Below are 21758 nucleotides of genomic sequence, written 5' to 3' on the forward strand. Positions count from 1 at the left end.
CCGTTCTAATACCGGTAAGCTCTGCGACACTCAGACACCCCCGATACTTCTGCGACCCTGCGGGACCTGAGGCCGCGCTGAGCCCGCCTGGGCTTCCAGTTATGCCTCTGGAGCGATGTCCCTCAGCGGAACAGACTTTTAAAAGTCCTGATTTTGCTCCGTTGCTCCGCCGCTCGCCGGGAGCCGGCCCCTCCCCCCGCGGTCTATCTTCCCGTCGCTTTGGATTCACTTCTCCGCCAGTCCTACCTTTCAGATAGTGGTTGATTTTCTGTTTCTAGAATTGCTGTTCTTCTTCTCTTCGATCTCCCGTTGGATTTATAGGTGTTTGCAATCTTTAGATAAGCTATTTAGCTGATCTCCCGCTACCCGAAGTAGTCTCAGCCTGCTACTTCTCCGCCATCTTGACTCCTCCTCCGCAATTGTTCTCTCTTAATCCATATTTGAGAGTGGCCCCAGGTTAACCAGATTAGCGGTCTAAAAGTGAAGAGCTAAGGATATTTTAAGAATCCTAAGCATTCTCCTCTCATTTGAGTGGGCTGCAGAGGACATGACTTGCTACTCCAGAGTAATTCTAGAGGTGCTGTTTCCATTTCTAACAGAATCATTAAGAAATCCCAGTTCTGGTTCCCAAACTTGCTGCTACTTCATTGGCTACTTTCACAAAGTAGAGGGAAGTTAAAAAAAATAAAAATTAAAAAAATTTCAGTGAAGCTCCATCTGGTCTGCCTTCTATAGGAGAGTCTTATTTCTTCCATGGGATTGGGGTCCTGATCTTACTTTATATTTGCTGTTGTCAACCAGAGAAACTAAAATGGACCAAAGCTTTTATCAACTTGACTCTGTACAACCAGGCTCCAGGTGCCCAGATCAGCAAGGCACCTTTTACAACACATTTTCACATATAGGAGCAAATACCTCCCATTTGCTCACTGACCACATGTCCCCTACCAAGGAAATCAACACATGTGGCCCAATAACTATGGGGACTATAAAATGGAAAATTTGAAAATAGAATTATCCCAGAAATTCCTGGGTAGTTATGTGGTAGGCCCTGTAGTAGATCTTTCTTTGTAAGTTATCACATGAAATCTTTACAACAAGTATATCAGGTCAATCTGATTATCCTCTTGCAAGTCATGAGAGAACTGAATCTCATACCGAGGGGGTGTGACATAGTCAGGCAAAGGCAATAAATCATCACATCCAGGTTGAGTCATTTGTTCCCCCTCTGATGTCATGCTGCCTCTCCCGTGGCATAGGACTACACAACATGTAGATTCTTGGTATAAGTAATGATGTTCCAAGGTAAGAAATGGCCAGAGATAAAAGGCGGAGATGGGACACTATGATCTTGGTCTTCAGTATAAAATATCTCGAGGGGGAACAAACACTTTTAACAACTGTAAGCCTCATGCAGAACTGAGGATCATGTCATGGCTCTCTTTTTTCTATGAGAGAGTAAAACACTCTTTTTTTTTCTTTTTTTCAGTAAAAGAAGTTTACTATCCCATCCAAATATTTTGGGGTATGACTTGTTCCTCTGGGAGTAATCTCAGATTCACAACCTTTAGTTTCTCAAGCTGATCTGAAAATGTTCTGCCTTGTGCTAGCATTACAGCCATATGGGACAGAAATTTAGAGGTAGCTAACAGATGATATTTTTATATAAATTCGGTTCTGATCAATTTATCAGGCCCTGTTCAAGGACAGAAATGGCAATGGAGAACCCAGGAAAAGAAAAGGAAATAAATATATCAGTTGAGGACATTTTTGACTGACTTTGAATCAGAATACTAATAGCACCATCCAGAAGCTTCAAATTAGTATAATGTAATGTATTTTGGGAAGTAACCAGGAATTTATTTGAGAGCCAAGAAATGGTGGAGGCCCTTCTGGCTGGGGATAGGAGATGCTTAGAAAGTTACAGTGGAGCAGAACTATTTGGGGAGAAAGATAACTCTCTCTTTACTTTTCCTTTCTCTTCACTTCTGTTCTTAATGCACACGTACAAACAGCGTACTACTGCTTTGAGAATATTGACTTCAGGTAACATATCCAAACATGTAAATGAGAGCTTTATTGCACACAGAATTTTGCTGAATTATGGCTACATCTGAAATTTGGAACTCTTTAGATGTAAAATTTCCCAGAATTTCCCAGAGACATGTGTATGAGTGAGTTCTGACCATCATAGCAGAATGGTTACTTTGTGGTGACTTACTGAACAGACACATTCCAGTAAGATCCACATTTGTACCAGAGCAGAAGACCAGCTGCTATCTTTTCTTCTCAACAAAGGACTCTTGTGTTTGAACAAAAACTATGTATTGTATGCCCAGCAGCAGAAGGGAGTCTGAGCAGTGATGTCAAAGTATACCATGATGTCACCCCAATTCACAAAGAATTACAGTTAATGCCATGTGAAGCGAGGCCAAATTCAACACTTTCCCTCTTGGGTACTTCACAGTCTAAAAGACAGAAGCAAGGCTGGAGGTCATGCCTTTGTATAATTTTGTTTCACATTCTCCAGACACCCTAATTTTGGAAGCAGGGGAGGGAAGAAGACAGCCTGTTAAAGAAAAGTCCACTGACCATGTGCCGAGAATGAATGCTAGTGTCTGTATGCACAAATGTCTATGCTAAGATAATTCTTAGAATTTTCTGCTGAAGCCTACTAGACAGACAAGTTTAACTGAAAACGATATGCAAAAACAAAACAAAACAAAACAAAAACAAAAAAAAAAAACAAAACAAACAAACAAACAAAACCCAGATGTTTTTAGGAATAAATTTACAAAAAACAATTTGGCCCAGACCCTGAAATAAATAAGAAAGGAGCAACATAAATGAGATTGGGAGCACCTAAAAAATTTAATAAATGTTGGAAATAAGACTTAGCCATTCTCTTTTTCACTTTCAGAGTATGTTTATCCAGCCATTAAGCGATTATATTCTTGATCTCAAGAAAGGCAGTGCTGGAAACTCTTAAAAATATTTGCAATCTAATAAATTCACTATCCTATTAGCGGTTTCAAACCTCTAATCTGGACATCTGTTTCATCTTCCATTTACTTAATAATGTAAAATGATAAACATCACAAAACCAGTGGTGATTGCCCAACATCTTTAGAACTGCAGGTAATACGGATAAGGATAAGGATAAGCAAGGCAGTAAGGAGCACAGGAGAATACTTCTAGCTCAAATAGTAAAGAAAATAGAAATAAGATCCTTAAAAAACAGCACCGGGTCACATCTTATTGTGGTGAGTTCTCCTTTAGATTTTAACCACAGAGATGGTTGAAGTCCCTACCCTTTGTGGAGGGTGGGGATGGGTAGGTTGGAGGTAGAGAAGGACGATGGTTCTGATCCAGCCAAATGACCGCCAAAGGCTGGAGCCCACGAGGAGTAATGGAAAGAGTCAGGCCTCGGACTGTCCAAGCCAAAGTCTCTTAGGAAGAGCCAAAAAGTCAGGGGCTCAGGAGACCGAGTTCAAAGTGAGCTTCCAGATCAGATTTGGTGTCAGAGCTGGAGTGTGGAGCCTGGAGCACTGTGCCTAGTGGAGAAGAGATAAGAGGGAGACTCTCTCAAACATAATAAACATTTAGGGGTGCCTGGGTGGGTTAAAGCCTCTGCCTTCGGCTCAGGTCATAATCTCAGTGTCCTGGGATCGAGCCCCACATCGGGCTCTCTGTACAGCAGGGAGCCTGCTTCCCCCTCTCTCTCTGCCTGCCTCTCTGCTTACTTGTGATCTCTGTCTGTCAAATAAATAAATAAAATCTTTAAAAAAAAAAACAAAAAACAAAACATTTTTACCCCAAGGCAATTTTGGAGTAGTGGATGAAGGACTAAAGACATAGCAGGCAAAGTAGTAAGTAGAAATTGAAGTGGAGATTATAGTGCTATAAAATGGTGCATCCATAAAGATGTTTTTCTTTTTGACAGCTCTTTTTTGGTCTTTGGAACTAGTGGCAGAGAGTTTAAGGAGTGGAAGCTGTTGTTATGTTCTAGGGTGGGATAAGGAGGAAAATTCTTTGAAACCATAATATATCCCTCTCCCCTGTGGCCTTGTGTATATTCAGAATTCATTCATTCATTCAACAAATTTTTATTAATTCTTTGTTATATTATTGGACACTAGGGCCTTGTGGCATTATATTCTAGTAGGAAATAGAAAATAAACAATAAACTTAATATGCAAATTATGTTAGAAAAAGAGTGCCATAGAATTAAAAAAAAAATAGAATAGTGTAGAACTTGGGTCTGGGATGCTGCTTTAAATGGTCTGGTCAAAGTAGGGCTTACTGAGAAGATGAAAGTTTCCCACAAAGGGTTAAAGGAGGCTTTGGAGGTGTCTACAGAAGAATGTTCCAGTCAGAGGCAATAACCAGTGCTATCCTAAGATAAGAAAGCACTTGCTATGTTTAGAGAATAGCAAGGAGAGTGAGCCAGAGGGAGATGAAGTCACAGAGATAACTCAGATGGGTTAGAGGAGCTTGTGGGCCATTGTAAGGACTCTTACAATGAATCCAAGAGGTGAATCCAAGAGGAAATTGGGTCGTCCTACCAGTGATTGGTAAACCCAGAGGAGAGACTGTCACATATTGCGACGATCCCTTTGGAAAATCTTTGCCTGGAAAAAAGGGAATTAATGCCTTCACATATTTTTTTTTTTCCACATTGTGGTGTATTAGAGCATAGAAGAACTACACCTCATCCATTTGGCCTAATAACCTCTGGGTATTTGCCAGTATTTCCCTGTGGCATTTGTGTGGCTATTGAAAAAAAGCAACTAATGTTTTTAAACCAATTCAATCGCTCCCTCAAAAAAGAAATCGTGCCCATTGAAAATATATTTTCAAAGCTACCAAATGCAAAGATCCCACTTTTTTCTTGAAGTTCAGTTTCAGTACTTAGAGCTATAGGATGATATCGCTTTTGGCAGCAAGCTGTCACTGACAGAGACATGTTCATCCCGTTCTTCCAGTCTCTTCATTGCCCTTCTAACCCCCAACAGGAACACAATACATCACGGAATAGAGGAATCACTCCTTGATGACATAGTCCTACTCAGCTTGGGCTTCAACGCTGTCCCAAAAGTGTGATCTTAGACACGTTGTTGAACCTCTCTGAGTCTCCGTTTTATTTTTGTAAAAAAAAAAAAAAAAAATTGTCTATTTTGCAAAATAGACATTTAATGAGAGATATTATGAGGATAATGTCAGGGATATTAGGAGAATTAAATGATGTTAACTAGATTCATTGTGATGACCATTTGCAATATATGTAAATATTGAATCATTACATCTTGTACCTGAAACTAATGTTATATATCAATTATATCTCAATAAAAAAAAGAAATAAGTGAGAAGATATATATAGCAAGTGTTTGGCAAACATTAGTTTACTCTCTCTTCTCTAGGTGGCTTTCCCTTCTTTCTCTATGTCCATACCTCTCTGACCTTCAGTCTTAGAGATCTTACTCCTTTTCTGTTCTCACCTATTTTGAGGGAATTATCTGATTAAACCCATTCGCTCTAGATTGGGACCATGCCTACTACTTATGTGTATTCCCTACAGCACCATAAGAACCAGCATAGTGCCTTATGCTCCGTTGGTTTAGTTTAAGTATAATCAACAAATTCATGTGTTACTCCTCCCAAGGGTATTTGAACAACAAACAAAGGACTAAACCAGTGGTTCCTAACTTTGTAACACAAAGGTGTTCTTTATTATTTTTTTCCTATGGGCCTTGTGTTTTGGAAGTTTCCATCTACTCAAAACACTGCATGTATTAAGTAATAATTTGTTTTCCCATTTTATGACTTAAAGACCTGAGTATAAGTAAAATATAAATGCAATAAAGATCAAGATTCAGTTTATTTGTATAATGAGATGGTTGGGGCTTGGGGGAACCTTATGTGGTTTTATGGCAGGTAAATATATTTCCATTAGGCTTTGAAAATACTAAACATAGATCATGGACCACTATTAGCACCTTTGTGAATGGCCAGGGATTTTGTTTTCTCATATTCGAGAGGTGTGAAGCACCAGTACAGATGGGGGTTTACCTTCCCACTTACTTCCTATATGTGTTTCCAAGTCACATAGCTCAGATGAAGCCACCTATTCATCCCTGGGCAGAAATCCTGCTCTGGTAGCCATAATCTGGATAAGAATAATCAACCTTGTTTTCACCGTTCACCATTGCCACAATAAATATCATATACTGTGTCTTTTCAGGGTTCATAGACATCCTACTATAACCTGTAGTCAGGAAACCCAAGTTGGAATTTTGGTTTTGTTAGTTACCTTGGGGAAAGTTATTTATTTTGTTTGAATCTCAGTGTTATAATTTGTACTTGAAATCATTCAAATCTTAAGAGAATATTAACTTTTTTTTTTCAAGCCAGTGTCCAGCTTTACTAAAGATACTTTTCATAAACAATCATGGTATTTCAGGCAGGACATAGACAATCATTAACAGTATACAACAACTTTCACGCTCCCTTCTTCAGTGGACTACCAGAGTCAGAAAGCCACTATAAAATCCAATGAAGTCTTCATTGGAAGCTCTGAGTAGGGAAGGTTAAAGTGAGGGTTGACATTGCTTTTTTTTTTTTCACTTTTTCATAATTTATTTACTCTCATAGCTCCTCAGAGGAGGAAGTCATTTCTCCTTTGTTCTAACAGAACCAAAGAATTTTAGTGGAATAACATGAAGAAGTTGTTTCTTTTCTTCTTTTTCATTTTCCATCAACAATCAGTCCTCTTCCTAATTTCCCAAAGAATCAAAGAATTATGAAGAAATGTTTCCCTGGTTCTAATTTCATAGTAGAATAATTTTTTTTAATTTCTTTTCAGCATAACAGTATTCATTGTTTTTGCACCACACCCAGTGCTCCATGCAATACCTGCCCTCCTTAATACCCAACACCTGGCTCCCCCAACCTCCCACCCCCAGCCCCTTCAAAACCCTCAGGTTGTTTTTCAGAGTCCTCTTACACTGTTGGTGGGAATGCAAGTTGGTGCAGCCACTTTGGAAAACAGTGTGGAGACTCCTCAAGAAATTAAAAATAGAGCTTCCCTATGACTCTGCAATTGCACTACTGGGTATTTACCCCAAAGATACAGATGTAGTGAAAAGAAGGGCCATCTGTACCCCAATGTTTATAGCAGCAATGGCCACGGTTGCCAAACTGTGGAAAGAACCAAGATGCCCTTCAACGGATGAATGGATAAGGAAGATGTGGTCCATATACACTATGGAGTATTATGCCTCCGTCAGAAAGGATGAATACCCAACTTTTGTATCAACATGGATGGGACTGGAAGAGATTATGCTGAGTGAAATAAGTAAAGCAGAGAGAGTCAATTATCATATGGTTTCACTTATTTGTGGAGCAAAACAAATAACATGGAGGACATGGGGAGATGGAGAGGAGAAGGGATTTGAGGGAAATTGGAAGGGGAGGTGAACCATGAGAGGGTTGACATTTCACATGTAGCATATTGTTTTAGAACTTTTCATAAGATGACCCTGACTTTCAGGAAATGAAGTGAAAATGGCAGAAATATTAACCTGAATTTAAGATGAAAAAGAAATTCTTTTGAAGGATGCTATCTCAATGGTGACACTATGAAGTTCAGATTGCCTGACATAGTAGGAACCATTTCTTGGGGTCAGTTTCCAATAGGTCTCTGGGCTTAAGGGGGTCAAGGCTATGGTAAAGGCAGAGGGAGAAGAAGACATAAAAATGAATTTTAGTTTTTTCACACCACAAGGTGTCTGTGCCAAGGTGCCTCATGTGTGTCAACCTCAAGGAATCCCTCTTCCTGGAAACCAAGAGGAAGTTTCTGAAAACTAGAAAGGAAAGGTAGTTCCCCCATGTCAATCTAGCTTCTAGAATATTCTGTTAGTGACATATGCCCTTTCCCAAAAACAACACTGAAGTGTTCTGGTGCTAACAACATAGCTTAAAAAAAAAAAGGAAAGAAAGAAAGAAAAGAAAAGTAAAACAGAATTCTGCATTTTTACAAAACTTGATAAAAAATCACATTTCAAACTGTACGGTCACCAAAAGTACACAGTTATAAAAAAACGCACACACTTCACGTGGCATCGCCAGCCCCGTCAGCTTCTGTGCCTGATTCCTTCTTGGCATCTCCATTTTCTGCATAATTATTCCCATCCTTTCCAACATCAACTTTCCCCTTTTTCCATTTAGGTACCTTCTCTTCCTTCTTTGCAGGGGCCTTTTTAGGCTTGAAGGAGCAGGTTCAGCAGGTAACCTTGCAGATCTTGTCCTTGGCTCATCCCTCACCTTGACTTTGTCTCCTCTGGCATCCTCTTGAGACTTTCTCTTGGGCATGGTGGCCATGGTAGTGGGACAGAGGCCCTGGATGTGAGGAGGCAGCTGCATGTGGGCTTTGTCAATCCAGGGGTCATTCTCGCCTCTTCTTCACACTGCTCAAGGATGCTATTTTTAAGAGAGATACTTGCAGTGAATCATCTAAAAGATGGTCAGCCAGCTCATTTCCCGGACTCTGGAATAGTAAATTGGTGTAGTCTCCTCCAATAACAGCCATCGTCTATTGAGTTTGGCCTCTTGAGTACAGTGCCATAGAAGATGTGGAGCCACATAAAATCTCAATGGCAAAGAGTGCTACAGTTGATTAGCTATGTCTGTCATGGGTCCTGGCAGGGAAAATAGCTGCACATATGCCATATTTTTGCCAACCAGCCCTAAGTGTTATAAAGTCTGTTTGTAGATTAAATCTGACCATCACAATACTCTGTACCTGGATGATTTGTTTTGACTCCTTAAAGTTTGCTTTTATCAAATGTTCCCTGACTATTAGGGTTCATCAAAGATTACTGAAGAGTCAGTTCTTTGAAAGGTCTTGTATTTATTTGCTGAGTTGTTACTGGGACACTGTTACATGGCGTTGTCTTTCAGAAAACTCACAGCAGATGTATATCTAGGATTTCAGTACTTTGAGTAATTACAGTTCTCCTGAGCCAGTTTGTCATTCATTCATTACATAAATATTTATTGAGTGTCTCCTACAAGGAACACATTATCCTACACATTTTCCAAAAGATATAGTAAATGCTGTAACTCTTGCAATTGCTCATGTTTTCCTCATATCCAGATATGTAACCCCCATTTAACAAATGTATAGGACTTTATGTATTCTTTATAATTCTCCCCTTCCTGGCTTTAACTCATCTTTCTTATTGTTCTCTTTGCTCCATCTTCCCATTGTTTTTATTTTATTGTTTTGGATTATATGTATTATGCTATACATATTTCTGCAAAAAGGTGAAGCATAAGCAAATCAATCAATATCTAAACGTTTTGAAGCTAAGGTTAAGGATACACTACCTTTCCTCTTAATCTAAATAGTAAATGAGTTATAATGTGTGTAAGAGCACTTACTCTTCTCCAAAAAGTTCTATCTGAATTAAATAATTATAAACAAGAGCAGCTGTGATCAGATTTTAGTTTTCCATATTTGTCTTTCCCCGTGCTGAAAATAAAGGGATTTAAAAGTTTCTTACCTCATGGTATTGGATCAAGAAAAGCTTGACATCACTGGCTCAGTATTTGATGCTAGAAGTTGAGGTCCTTATGGGAAACCATTTGAAATGTAGCCAGTGTGAGCCCATCTAAGCACGTCAGTTTGGGGCATGGTGTCAGCTTGTGGGTTGTGTTTATTTACATTCTCTAAATTATTCAGATAATAATCTTTCTTTTTCCTGTGGCTCGCAGTGAAGACATTTTATTATACATATTTCAGTGTCTAGAGAATTTCAGTCTTGTGTTCTGCCTGTTTACTTACTATCAGCTCTGCAAGACTAAGGGAGAGACTTCTGTCAGCATGCAGAATAGCCCTAATGCCTAAAATCTGCATGGCATGCTTGAAATCTATAAGCTAATGATAACTGGATATTATCATCCTAGTTTTTGTTTAGGGAGGGTTATCCCCCCTTCCATTTAGTAAATCCTGAAGGAGAATGAAGAATGAAGAAAAATGTTCTACTCAAAAATAGGATGAAGGACTGTTTGTATTTATACATACATGTATATATATGCAAAAAGCCTACAATCAAGATAGCAAGGCAGAAGTTGATGACCCACTAATGGTGTTTAAACGAGGAAAACATCTTGGAGCTTTTCACTTTTTATATCACCTGAGATAAAAATTTTATTTAAAAAAACAAAAAAATACTACTAGGGATACAGAGGAGGTCCCACCACTGTATCAAATTGACAACTAGTAGCAGAATACGAATAAAATACATTAGGTCGGGGCGCCTGGGTGGCTCAGTGGGTTAAGCCGCTGCCTTCGGCTCAGGTCATGATCCCAGGTCCTGGGTTCGAGCCCCGCATCGGGCTTTCTGCTCAGCAGGGAGCCTGCTTCCTCCTCTCTCTCTGCCTGCCTCTCTGCCTGCTTGTGATTTCTCTCTGTCAAATAAATAAATAAAATCTTTAAAAAAAAAAGAAAATACATTAGGTCAAAATACTCAGCTAGTTTTCCACCCCTTACAAAGAAATTCCATGTGGTTGCCAAAGTTATGAGTGGTCATTATCTCACTTTAATGTTTTGTCCAGAATGGGGTGGGTCTGGGAACTCGGTGACCTGAACATTGCCTTCTATGACATTTCACTAATAATGAGCATAGGTGCACTTGGGAAATAGTCTCTTAAAAATACTAGCCCTTTATTGTAATTCTTATTCGTGCATCAGGACAGAGGTTTTGGTTTGATATGTAGTCATCATTTATATGTCTGTTCCTCTGTGTACACAGAAACAAATAAGCACACATATGCACATTTTTGTCTACATGTGTGTCATCAATGACTGCAGTCTAAGGCTGCTTACCTGTCACCTACAGTGGCTTCATTAACAAATCATTATGTTTGCTGTGTGTTTCATTGATTCACCAGCATTCGCTGCACACATCAAATGTTAAACACTGTGCCAAACAACAGAAATACAAAGACTAATGAAGCATGGGCTCTCAAATAGCCCATGAGCTGATACAGAGACAGATATAGCAATAGATTAAACACAATATAAGTTATACAACTATTTGAATTGGGTGTATATAAAAGAAACCCCAAACTAATAATAGCATAAGCACATAAAGGATTTACTCTCTCTCAAAAAAAGAAGACAAGATGCAATCAGTCTAAGTGAGGTGAAAGACCTGGCTCTTTTTTTCTGTTCTTTCCTTTTTACTGCAAGGCTTCTGTTCTCAGGATTGTCTCATTTTTCATTTCAGCACTGGAGCCAACAGGAAGGAAGAAGAGTAGGGGGCAGGTGGGGTCATCTAAGTTGACTTCTTTTAAGTAGTCTTCCCAGAAGTCCCACAGAACCCTTCCACTTTTATTTCATGAATTGCAAATGGTCACAAAGCCAGTGAAAAAAATGTGTTCTTTTTAACTGGACATATTGCCACCCCAAGTAAAACTGGAGTTCTGTTCTTGAAAAAAATAGGGAAGATGGATGTTGGGTAGCAACCAGTAATCTCTGCCACATAGACTCATGAAGAAATGCCTGAAGAAGCATAAAGTAATAAGGCCATTCACTCTGGAAACTAAAAAAGTCTTGGTTGAGGAGCAGACACTTAATTTGGGATTTGAAGGATGAGTAGGAGTTTGCCAAATAAAGAATTGGGGAAGAGCACGTTAGGCAGAAATAGTGGTATGTTCAAAGGCGCAGAGAGATCTATCATTATAACTGCCAAATAAACCCATTTCTTTATTTCTGTTTTTTCTTCATTATTAATAATAGCTCTCAAAGTCACAGTTTAACTAATTTTTAATTACTCTGTTATTCCAGACCAACACATTGAGACAGACTGAGTTACGTCAATAATGATTTTCTTGATATAACTGCAAACAGTTTTCTACTGGGACCAAAATAAGAACATTTTATCTGATGATAAAGTCTTCCAATGTTTTAAAAATAATTGAGTAAGAATATTTTGGCACCTTAAGAAGGAATTGATACAAAGGGAGAAAAAGTGTGTCAGGGTGATGTTTGTCTTTTCAATTCCAAAGTTAAACAAAGCCCAGTTAGAACTCATTTGGTTCATATCCTGAGGTCCATAAACTTACATCAAGAGCTCTCAGTTGGTGGTCTGGTCAAGTTAGCCTTAAAGTATGTCATCTTCTATTTAGCTGCTCCTAATAGATTGTTACTTTGGATCTGTGAAGTTGGATTTTTCTTTTCTTAAAATGGCTTTGGAGCCATAAGAAATCTTTAGGCTTAGAGAGAGATTTTCATGGTAATCTCCTATTTGTCTTCTTCAGAGACATCAGAGACCATTAAAAATTCTCCAGAGCAAGTTAAATCTTTAGAGAAACCTGAAATTTCTTTAATTTAAGGAATAAGCATAGTTATATTTGAGACACCTGAGAGTAAATTTCCATGCTCCCTGCCTATCCCCCTCTATAGTGCTGAGTATCTTGTAAGATTAAGATCATTTCTTTCCAACCCCAAAGAACAACACCTGAGTCGATGGTTCTTTGAATACAGCCAAAATTAGGGTTGCAATGTTTTGTTTTGTTTCCCCAAAGGATTCGACCCTACTAAGGCAACCCTATGGTTCATTCTTCTGACATTTTTTTGTTTTCCTTTTTGTTTTTTGCCAAATTTGGTTTTGGATTACCTTCTAATTAGCTGGTAGGTATCTACACATGACAAAAATGTGCAGTACAACTCACAGCAACACGTCCCTTTTGTCTAGCTAACTCTGGAACCTCTTTGATATCTCAGCTCCAAAGGCTCCTCTTCAGGAAAGCTTTCTCTGGCCTCTCTAGCCAGAAATCAAATTCTCCATAATTTATGTTCTCAGAGTATCATGGATCTGCGTTTTATAGTTTGTATCATGATTATCATTTTACATTGATTGTGTGTGATGATTTAAATAATACGTGTCTCTGCTACTAGACTCTAAGTCCCAGGAGGGTAGGACTGTATGTGCTTAAACCCTCTGGATTTTGCTCCTAACACAGTGCCTGACCCATAGCAGATCTTGATCGTTGTTGGATAAATGATTAAGTGACTTTTTTGGTGTTGGTGGTAAATAAGTTATTTCTGTGCTCCCATTTCACACTGTGTTCAGAATACAAGTGAATATGGAATTACTTAGCTCCTATGTGGGTTCATCTACAGATAAAAATTTTGATAAGTTTACTCCAGCTCCATAGAAACACATTACTGAAGTCTAAAGCCAGCATGTGTTGGCTGTGTATGGATGGAGCCTGGGTTAATTCTGAAGAGGCTTCACTGCAGCCTGGGAACATATTGACGTGAATTGCAGTTTGACCACAATGACCCCCCTATGGACGGAACCAGCCCTCCTTTGCTCCCCATTTAAGGGCTGGGCATTATGTTTTCTTGACATCTTTGTATTTCAAAAAATGCCCAATCATTGAAAGAATTACTGCTTTGTCATTTATTTTTAAAGATGCCTGTATGCCTGTGTATAAAAAATACACATTACCACATTTAAAAATAAAGCACGTATATAACACAATGCTAAATAGTGGTATTTTTCAAACCTTTGGCTAAACATGTGTTTGCAATTAATAATTAAAAGTACAAAGAAGAAAATCAAGCCTCAAAGAAAGGTCATATTAACAACTGGATTTTTGATAGACAACGAATTGTGGGGACTTTCTGGAAAGAAGCCCCTTCAAATGTCACTACAGTTCTCATTTTATTTTTTAATCGAAGACCGTTGTTGAAGTCATTTGGAAGTGGAATAGGTCTTTTGGTACTAGATCTAACTGGAACTATAGAAGTACAACTTGATGCAGTTTGGCTTTGAATATTTTTGAACTTGAGCATTGGAAAGGAAAGAGTAAAAGTACAGCTGAATTTGCCCACATACATGATAAGTGCTTGTGATTTCGTTAAGCCTGATTTGGACTAAGCATAAATATTATGTCAGATGTGCTTAGAACTCAGCTACTTATTACCAAAGTGACCTTGGCCAGATTTGTGGCCTCAGCTATAAATGGAGATATCTTACATGATCGTTCTCAGAATTAATGAGATACTTGTATTGTGCCTCGTAGGACATAGCCAGGCAGAGAGGGCCTCAGTATTGGTTCTCTCTGCCACCCTCCACGTCAACGCTCCTCTCCCACTGCACACACATCCAGTAATCTTGCTTCTGGTGGCTGATTCTGTGATTGTTTCTCTTTTCTTAGTTGAAGTGCTAGCTAGAAAAGGAACCATTTTCATTATAATTCAGCAGCCTTGGTGGCTCAGTGGTAGAACTCTTTCACCTGTTATCATTCACCAAATTCCTATTGAGGGCTACAATTTGCCTAGCACCATAGTGGTTGCTCGGAGTACATGAATGGACCTAACACACCACACCCCTACCCTTACACAGCTTCTAGTCTAAGGAACAATATGGAATGTGAAAATAATCCATGAAATCTTTTCTCCCATAATTGTATTTCTGTAATTTTAGTGAATCATAATTATTACACTGGGAATGATTTTTTAATTAAGGCTCAATAATATCAATAGGTCAAGATCTTCCTCTCTCCCTTCTCCCCTGCCTGCCCCCATCCTCTGTCTCTCCCTCTTCCACCCCCCTTTTTCTGTTTATATATTTGAACTGTAAAAGCAACTTTGTCTATGCTGTTTTTCTTCTTCCTTAGCTTGATTGAAATTCCAGTTGAATTGGTTCCCCTCTATGGGAAGCATGTTTTAGCCTTCCTCAAAAGTGAAGGGAAGGTCCCTGAATGGTGATGGGCCTCACGATGGATCCCTACAGTAGGCACCTGGTTGAATCTCATATCTCTCTCCTGTTAGATTGTTGGCTGCGATCACCAGCTGGGAAGCACCATCAAAGAGGATAACTGTGGAGTCTGCAACGGGGATGGGTCTACCTGCCGGCTGGTCCGAGGGCAGTATAAATCCCAGCTCTCCGCAACCAAAGGTAAGATGCCACAGAGATGGGGCAATCTGGGGGTTGGCGGGCTAATTAATCTCTTCTGGTCTTATGCTGGCTCCCCTCAAGCTAGGAATAAGTCCACTACCAAAACGAAGACAAATCTGAACATAATGTAGAAAGCACCATGTTCCTGCTTTGTGCGTTAGTTTAGGTAGAGCAAGTCAGGTAACCCAGAGGACAGCTTTTTCTTGCACTACAGCAGGATTGAATTACACGTGGATCAAAATACACTCTATTTACAAACACAGACATGCCCAACATGAGGACACACCAACCCTAAGCCTCTGCCTGATACATAATGTGATGTAGTATATAGCAGGGGGATATAGCAGGGAGAGCGAGTAAATCTAAACAAATTCACTCCTACCACCATGATATCATGCTGTCTTCATTTACAAAATGACCTCTGATTGTTGCTGATCATAGGTTCTTTCAGAATTAATATCGGACAGTGATTATAGGAAGCCATTTACTGACTCTTACTTCTTCATCTCTCTATACTAGCACAGTAAAGTCATGCTTACTAGACAGTATGTGCTGGGAATGTCACACCATCGTCTTATATCCTGATGACAACCTTCTAGCCAGGCGTTGTTTATCCTTGTGTTTTGAATAAGATAACTGAAGCCGACAGATTATGTGACTTGCGCAGTCGTGTATCTCTAAAATGGTAGGCCCAAGATTCAAGCCCAGAGTCTGATTCTGGAGCCTAAGCACTTCCTCATTGCTTGGACTGTCCCACAACCCTGCTGATTATTTCCTTGATGGGCCATTTTAAAGCAATTAGATGGATCAAAACAAGGTACCACAAATGTCTGCCCAGCTGGGTCTTGCTGGGGTAGATGGCACGTGTCTAGTGATACCTAAAACAGCCATCCAGTCACACAATGACCCAGATCATTTTACAAAACACTGTCTTCCGTCACAATCACTGCCCTAGGTGCTACATCAGAAAAAAGATAGGAATAAGGCAACTCTTGTAATCAAAGACATACGTTTTTTAGAATAATTTAACTTTGCTTGGTAGACTGTCTCCAGATTTTGCCGTTATCCAGAATCCTTCAATAGATCTTTGATTATCTTTGCACACGTCTCCCCTGGCTTGGGAACTGAGAATGAGTATCTTTTACTGAATGTGGTTTTGTTCTTCTATTTGTTGACTAGCTGGGAAAAAAACAACTGATGCTTGGCAGGGTGTTTGGCTTTCAGTGGACTTGTAGGTCAAGAAAAAAAGGCCATGGATATGAAAGAACTATTCCCAGAAGTCAGGAAAAGGCAGTTTGCCCAAAGGACTAGGCTCTAGGGGTGAAGAAGAGGTGATTGCAAGGAAGACTAGGGACTTTTAAACACAAGAAACATTGGAGGTAACAGCTTAGGGAACTCGACATGCTAACACCCCTGCCGGCAGTGAAAAATGTGAATCTGGGGGGGGGAAAGACTCTGGCAGAGAAAATGAAAGATGAGTTAAGTTAGACATTGATATAGTACATTCAGGTGAGATTTTTTTTTCTTTCATGTGTTGGTAGCTTCTTCTCTACGATGACAGATTAAAGAAATTGGAAGATGAAAACCAGAGGATAGAGGCATGATTCTTTTCTTTTGTAAATCTCTGAAGTCATGGTGGCATATTGGGGAGGGGAGGGGGGAGTTACATTTCAGAAGTCATGCTTGTAGAACACTTTAAGAAATCCTAGAAGAGCTCAAATCTTGCTAATTATTTATGTCATGTAAGTGAATCAATGTTCATTATCTAGGAATCTAGGAATTTCTTCTAGGCACAGATAAAGGGGATGTCTTCCTTTTGTGCCGTAACTGCTGTATAGTGGGCTTAGGGGTAAGGGACCCTCCCTCCATTCCCACTCATGCTCTCTCCCTGAACACTCTACCTGGATAGGTATGGGGGGGCGGTCATCAGGGACCTCTGGGGACTCAATTGCTGAAATAATGTGGAGAAGCTCTGAAAGAACAAACCAAAGCAAATGAAGAGCCATAAGTCATCCCCAGATCTGCAAATAGATGTTTCAATAAAAAGTGCTCTAAGAGAGTAGGTAAATTATATAATGCACAACCTGATGATTATCCATAAGGACAAAGTGCAATTGATTCATTTACCTTAGTGCTGATGATGCCTCATGACAAAATGATTTATCTCAATAAAGCCCAACATACACACACACCTCACCACAATCTATAGCAGATGCTGAATAAAGTGCCTCGCTTATGTCTTCTCCACCCCAGAAGAATCTTCTGCTCTACATTTACAGACTGCGAGGTGACCCCCAAGCAGGGAAGAGTAGACCACTCTGCGGGGCCCAGGGTGCTGGCCAGGTGAGCAGTGCTCCACCCATGAAGGCCCGGTGGACCTATGCCAGCTCTCTCCCCTCTACTCTGCCAAAAGACACTGTGAGCCAACCACGTGCTCTTTACGAACCCCTAGTACTAAGATTCCCCACATTGAACTCATTTTCTTCTGAACTTACATCCAAGATTTCTTTTTTTTTTTAATGTTATCAAGCCTTGGGGAAACAAAGAGAAAACAGAAGAGTGGAGAAAGACCATGGTGGGAAGTGCCAGAAGGAAAAAGAAAAGTAGAAGGAACTTATCCAATGGCTGCCATTTGCTGGCAAATAAAAAAGAAACCATCTTTGTACCAAAAGATAGTGTAATTGCCTAATACAAATACAGACAAGAAAGAGAGCTAGATCAAAGCACACTCCCCCCCCCCCTTTTAAAGGAAAAGGCTGTCCACTGATAGCGTTCAATCTTTCCATCTTTCCTGGTCACTTCCTTTCAACTTCCCCAGCCCGACAGCAACAAAAGAGAATAAATTTAACTAACATTAACTTTTGATTCTTGAAATTAAAGGCTCACTCTCTTGCAAATTGTACTGGCTTGCACCCCATTACATATTTTCCAAGTATATGCAATATACTTAGAACTAGAGCCAGTCTATTTGCTATCAATTTAATGTCTCCAGCTTTGCGAAACTCTCATATGAATTTGTGTGTTTTGAAATCACCTGAATATCTCAAAACTCCTCAGGGACAGACAGACAAAAAAAACAGACCAAACAAAAAAAACTAAATAAAATGGTGAGAGAAGTCTTGGGAAAAAAGTAAAGCAGGGAAGATGAATAGGAGGTAAGGCTGGGCTGCCAGCAACAGTGTTACAAGGAGTTGCAATACTACATAGATTGGTAAAAAACAAGGACTCACTGACTGCTAAGATGGCATCTGAACTGGAGCCAAGGTCACCACGCAAAAGTCAAAGGAAAGAGAATTCCAGTCATAGAGGCAAATACAAAGGCCCTTGGTAAACGCAAATCTCAACATATTTCCTGAAGTGTAAAGAAGCTCATGTGGCTTAAAGTCAGTTTAAAGAAGCCTACAGGAAATGATGAAGGCAGGATTGGTTGCAAGGTGGGATGAAGAATGGCAAAGATATTGTAGGATTTTGTAAGGATTTTGGCTTTTAATCAGAATGAGATGAGAAGTCACGGGAAGATTTTGAGCAGAGGAATGACTTGATTTATTTTCAGAAGGATTACTCTATGTACTGTGTTGAGAATAGACTATAGTTGGTCTCAGTCAGTTGGTCTCCTGACTCGGAGGCTGTAATGGTGAGCCAGCCCTGGGACGATGATGGCTTAGACTATGGGCAGTGGTGGTGGAGGTGATTCCGTACTGCATTTCCGTGAATCTAAGACCTCACCGATTGAAAGATGGGCTATTATTTTATGCACCACTGTGGAAGAAAGAAAAGCTGCCACTGAAATTAAGAAATGCTGACACAAAACTTCCTGACCTTTTAGGGTTTTTATGTGATAGTTTTAAAGATCTACTTTAGATTTAGATTTTCTTTAAAGCATGGATTATTCATACATACAAAAGACCTGAAATAAGTTATTAAATTGGTAAACAAACTGAAAAAAAAACTTTTTCTCAAGATCTATAAAGAACGTCTGAAACTCAACACCCAAAAACAGATTATCATGTCAAAAAATGGTCAGAAGGTATGAACAGTCACTTCTCCAAAGACATGCAAATGGCTAACAGACACATGAAATAATGTTCATCATCATTAGCCATCAGGGAAATTCAAATCAAAACCACATTGAGATACCAAACTGTAATTTCTTTTTAATCATTTTGGGCTCAATTTCCACATGTCGTGGGGGTACCTGTAATACAGAATTTTAAAAAGAATTCACAAAAGAAATAAAATACATTGGTACTGGACTCTTTTTTTTTTTAAAACAGCTGTATTGAGGTATACATGACATACAATAGACTGGATTCATAAATTTGTGAATTTTTATATATGCATACACCTGTGAAAACAAACATACCCCTCATCCCAATAGTTTTGTTGTGTCCTTTGTAATCCTTCCCTTCTGCTCTGCCAGCCCTGCCCCCTGGCAACCACTGATCTTTTTATCATTATGGATTTAACTACATTTTCTAGAATTTTACATAAATGGAATTATACAGTACATACTATAGTCCAAATGGCTTCTTTTATTCACCATAACTATTTTGAGATTCATTAATGTAGCATGTATCAGTAGTTTATTTTATTTTATTTTATTGCTCTATAGAAATTCCAGTGTATGGACGTACCACACTTTGTTTATTCATGCACCTGCTGACAGGCATTTGGGTTGTTTTCACTTGGGAGGGCTTATAAATAAAGCTGCTATGAACATTCATGTACACATTTTTGTATGGACATATGCTTTTCATACCTCTTAAGTAAATTCCTGGGAGTTGAACATCTAGATCATATAGTAGATACATATTTGACATTTTAAGAAACTGCTAGACTTTTTTTGAGAGTAGTTTACTATTTTGCTTTTCTACCAGCAATGTGTAAGAGTTTCACTTGTTCCACATTCTTTCCATCACTTGATATTGTCAATTTTTTTTCTTTTAACCATACTAATTGGTACATAGTCGTATGTCATCATTGCTTTAATTTGCATTTTCCTGATGACTAAGGATGTTGAATATCTTTTCATGTTGTATTAGTCTCCAATTGCTGCTGTATAAAATTGCCACAAACTTAGTGTCTCAAAGCAACACATTATTTTATGGTTCTGGAGGGTCAAAACTCTGAAATGGGTCTTGTTAGATGAATTCACAGTGTTGAGCAGCACTGGAAGTTCTAGGGGCTAATTGATTTTCTTTGATTTGGCCTTTCTAGCTTCTGTTAGGTTATTTATGTTCCTTGGCATCTTTAGAGTCTGCAGTGTAAAATCTTTAGATCCTCTTCTACCTCTGTCTCCTCTTCTGCCTCTCCCAGTTTAAAGAATCCTCATTATTACGTTGGGCCCACCCAGATCATCCAAGATAATCTCTTTAAATTCAGCTGATTACCAGTCGTTAGTTTCATCAGCAATCATAATTCCTCCTTAACATAATGTTTTCATAGGTTCTGGGGATTAGGACATGGTCATCTTTAGCAGAGCAAGAGAGTAAAATTATACTGCCCACTATGGAAGTGCTTATTTCTTCTTTGGGGTAGTGTTGGTTCATGTCCTTTGCCCAGTTTTTATATGTGTTTGATTTCCTACCATTCAATTTTGAGAATTCTCAATGCATTCTGGGTACATGTTTTTGTCAGATGTGTGATTCAAAAATATTTTCTCTCCATAGGTACCTTTTTGTTCCCCAAAACTGACTTCATATTAGCTTTCATAGAGCAAAAACTTCTGATTTTGATGAAGACCAGTCATCAGTTTTTTCTTGCTAGGACTGTGCCTTTAACATTGTACATAAGAACTTGCCTCATCCCAGGTCACCAATTTTCTCCTATATTTTCTTCTAAAATTGTTACAGTTTTATATTTAAGCTTTTATATCAACGACCAATTTTCAGTTAATTTTTATATAAGGTGTATCTCAGTATTATAAGATATATCTAGGTTAATTCTTTTGTGGGAGAGGTATAACGATGTCCAACTCTTCCAGCCTCATTTGTTGAAAAGATGTCCTTTTCTCTCTTTTTTTTTTTAAGATTTTATTTATTTATTTGACAGACAGATATCACAAGTAGGCAGAGAGGCAGGCAGAGAGGCAGGCAGAGAGAGAGGGAGGAAGCAGGCTCCCTGCCCAGCACAGAGCCCGATGCGGGGCTCGATCCCAGGACCCTGAGACCATGACCTGAGCCGAAGGCAAAGGCTTTAACCCACTGAGCCACCCAGGTGCCCCTGTCCTTTTCTCTCTTAAATTGCCTTTAAAACTCTGTCAAAAGTCCATTGGCCATTTCTGCATGGGTCTTTTCTTGGACTCTTTAGTCTGATCTATGTGTCAGTCCTTCACCAATACAACATTGTCTTGGTCACTATAGCTTTAAGGGAAGTCTTAAAATAGTTTGATGCCTCCAACTCTATGCTTCTTCTCAAACTCATTTGGCTATTCTATATTAATTTCTTTGCCCTTCCATATAAATTTTTCAATCTGCTTGTCCTATTAATAAAAAATATTGCTGAAATTTTGATTTGCAATTTTGTTAATTCTATAGATTGATCCATTGGGAATCGACATCTTTACTATGTTAAGTCACTTAACCTATGAGCACTTCATGGCTATCCATTTCTTTAGGTCTTCTCTCATTCCTTTCACAGGACTTTATTGGTTTTCAGAGTACATATCCTTGTACTTTCGTTAAACTTGTACCTCTTATTTCTTGCCCTATTGCACTGACATTTTATTTTTTATTTTAATATCCAATTCTATATTGCTAGTTTATTTTTAAGTGTTGGCTGCAT

The 21758-nt window shown here is 39.0% G+C and overlaps 1 protein-coding gene and 1 pseudogene across 1 annotated transcript in view; one reads left to right on the forward strand and one right to left on the reverse strand.

The window, feature by feature from the left end:
* The window catches only part of ADAMTSL1 (ADAMTS like 1), a 932409-nt gene that overhangs the window by 641379 nt on the left and 269272 nt on the right, over nucleotides 1–21758 (forward strand). The window contains 1 exon segment of the mRNA XM_047700005.1: nucleotides 14849–14975. Coding sequence (XP_047555961.1) covers nucleotides 14849–14975 — 127 coding nt within the window.
* Nucleotides 8111–8370, reverse strand: LOC125083699 (non-histone chromosomal protein HMG-17-like; annotated as a pseudogene).

Source organism: Lutra lutra, chromosome 13 (genome assembly GCF_902655055.1).
Source record: "Lutra lutra chromosome 13, mLutLut1.2, whole genome shotgun sequence".
Taxonomy (NCBI): Eukaryota; Metazoa; Chordata; class Mammalia; order Carnivora; family Mustelidae; genus Lutra; species Lutra lutra.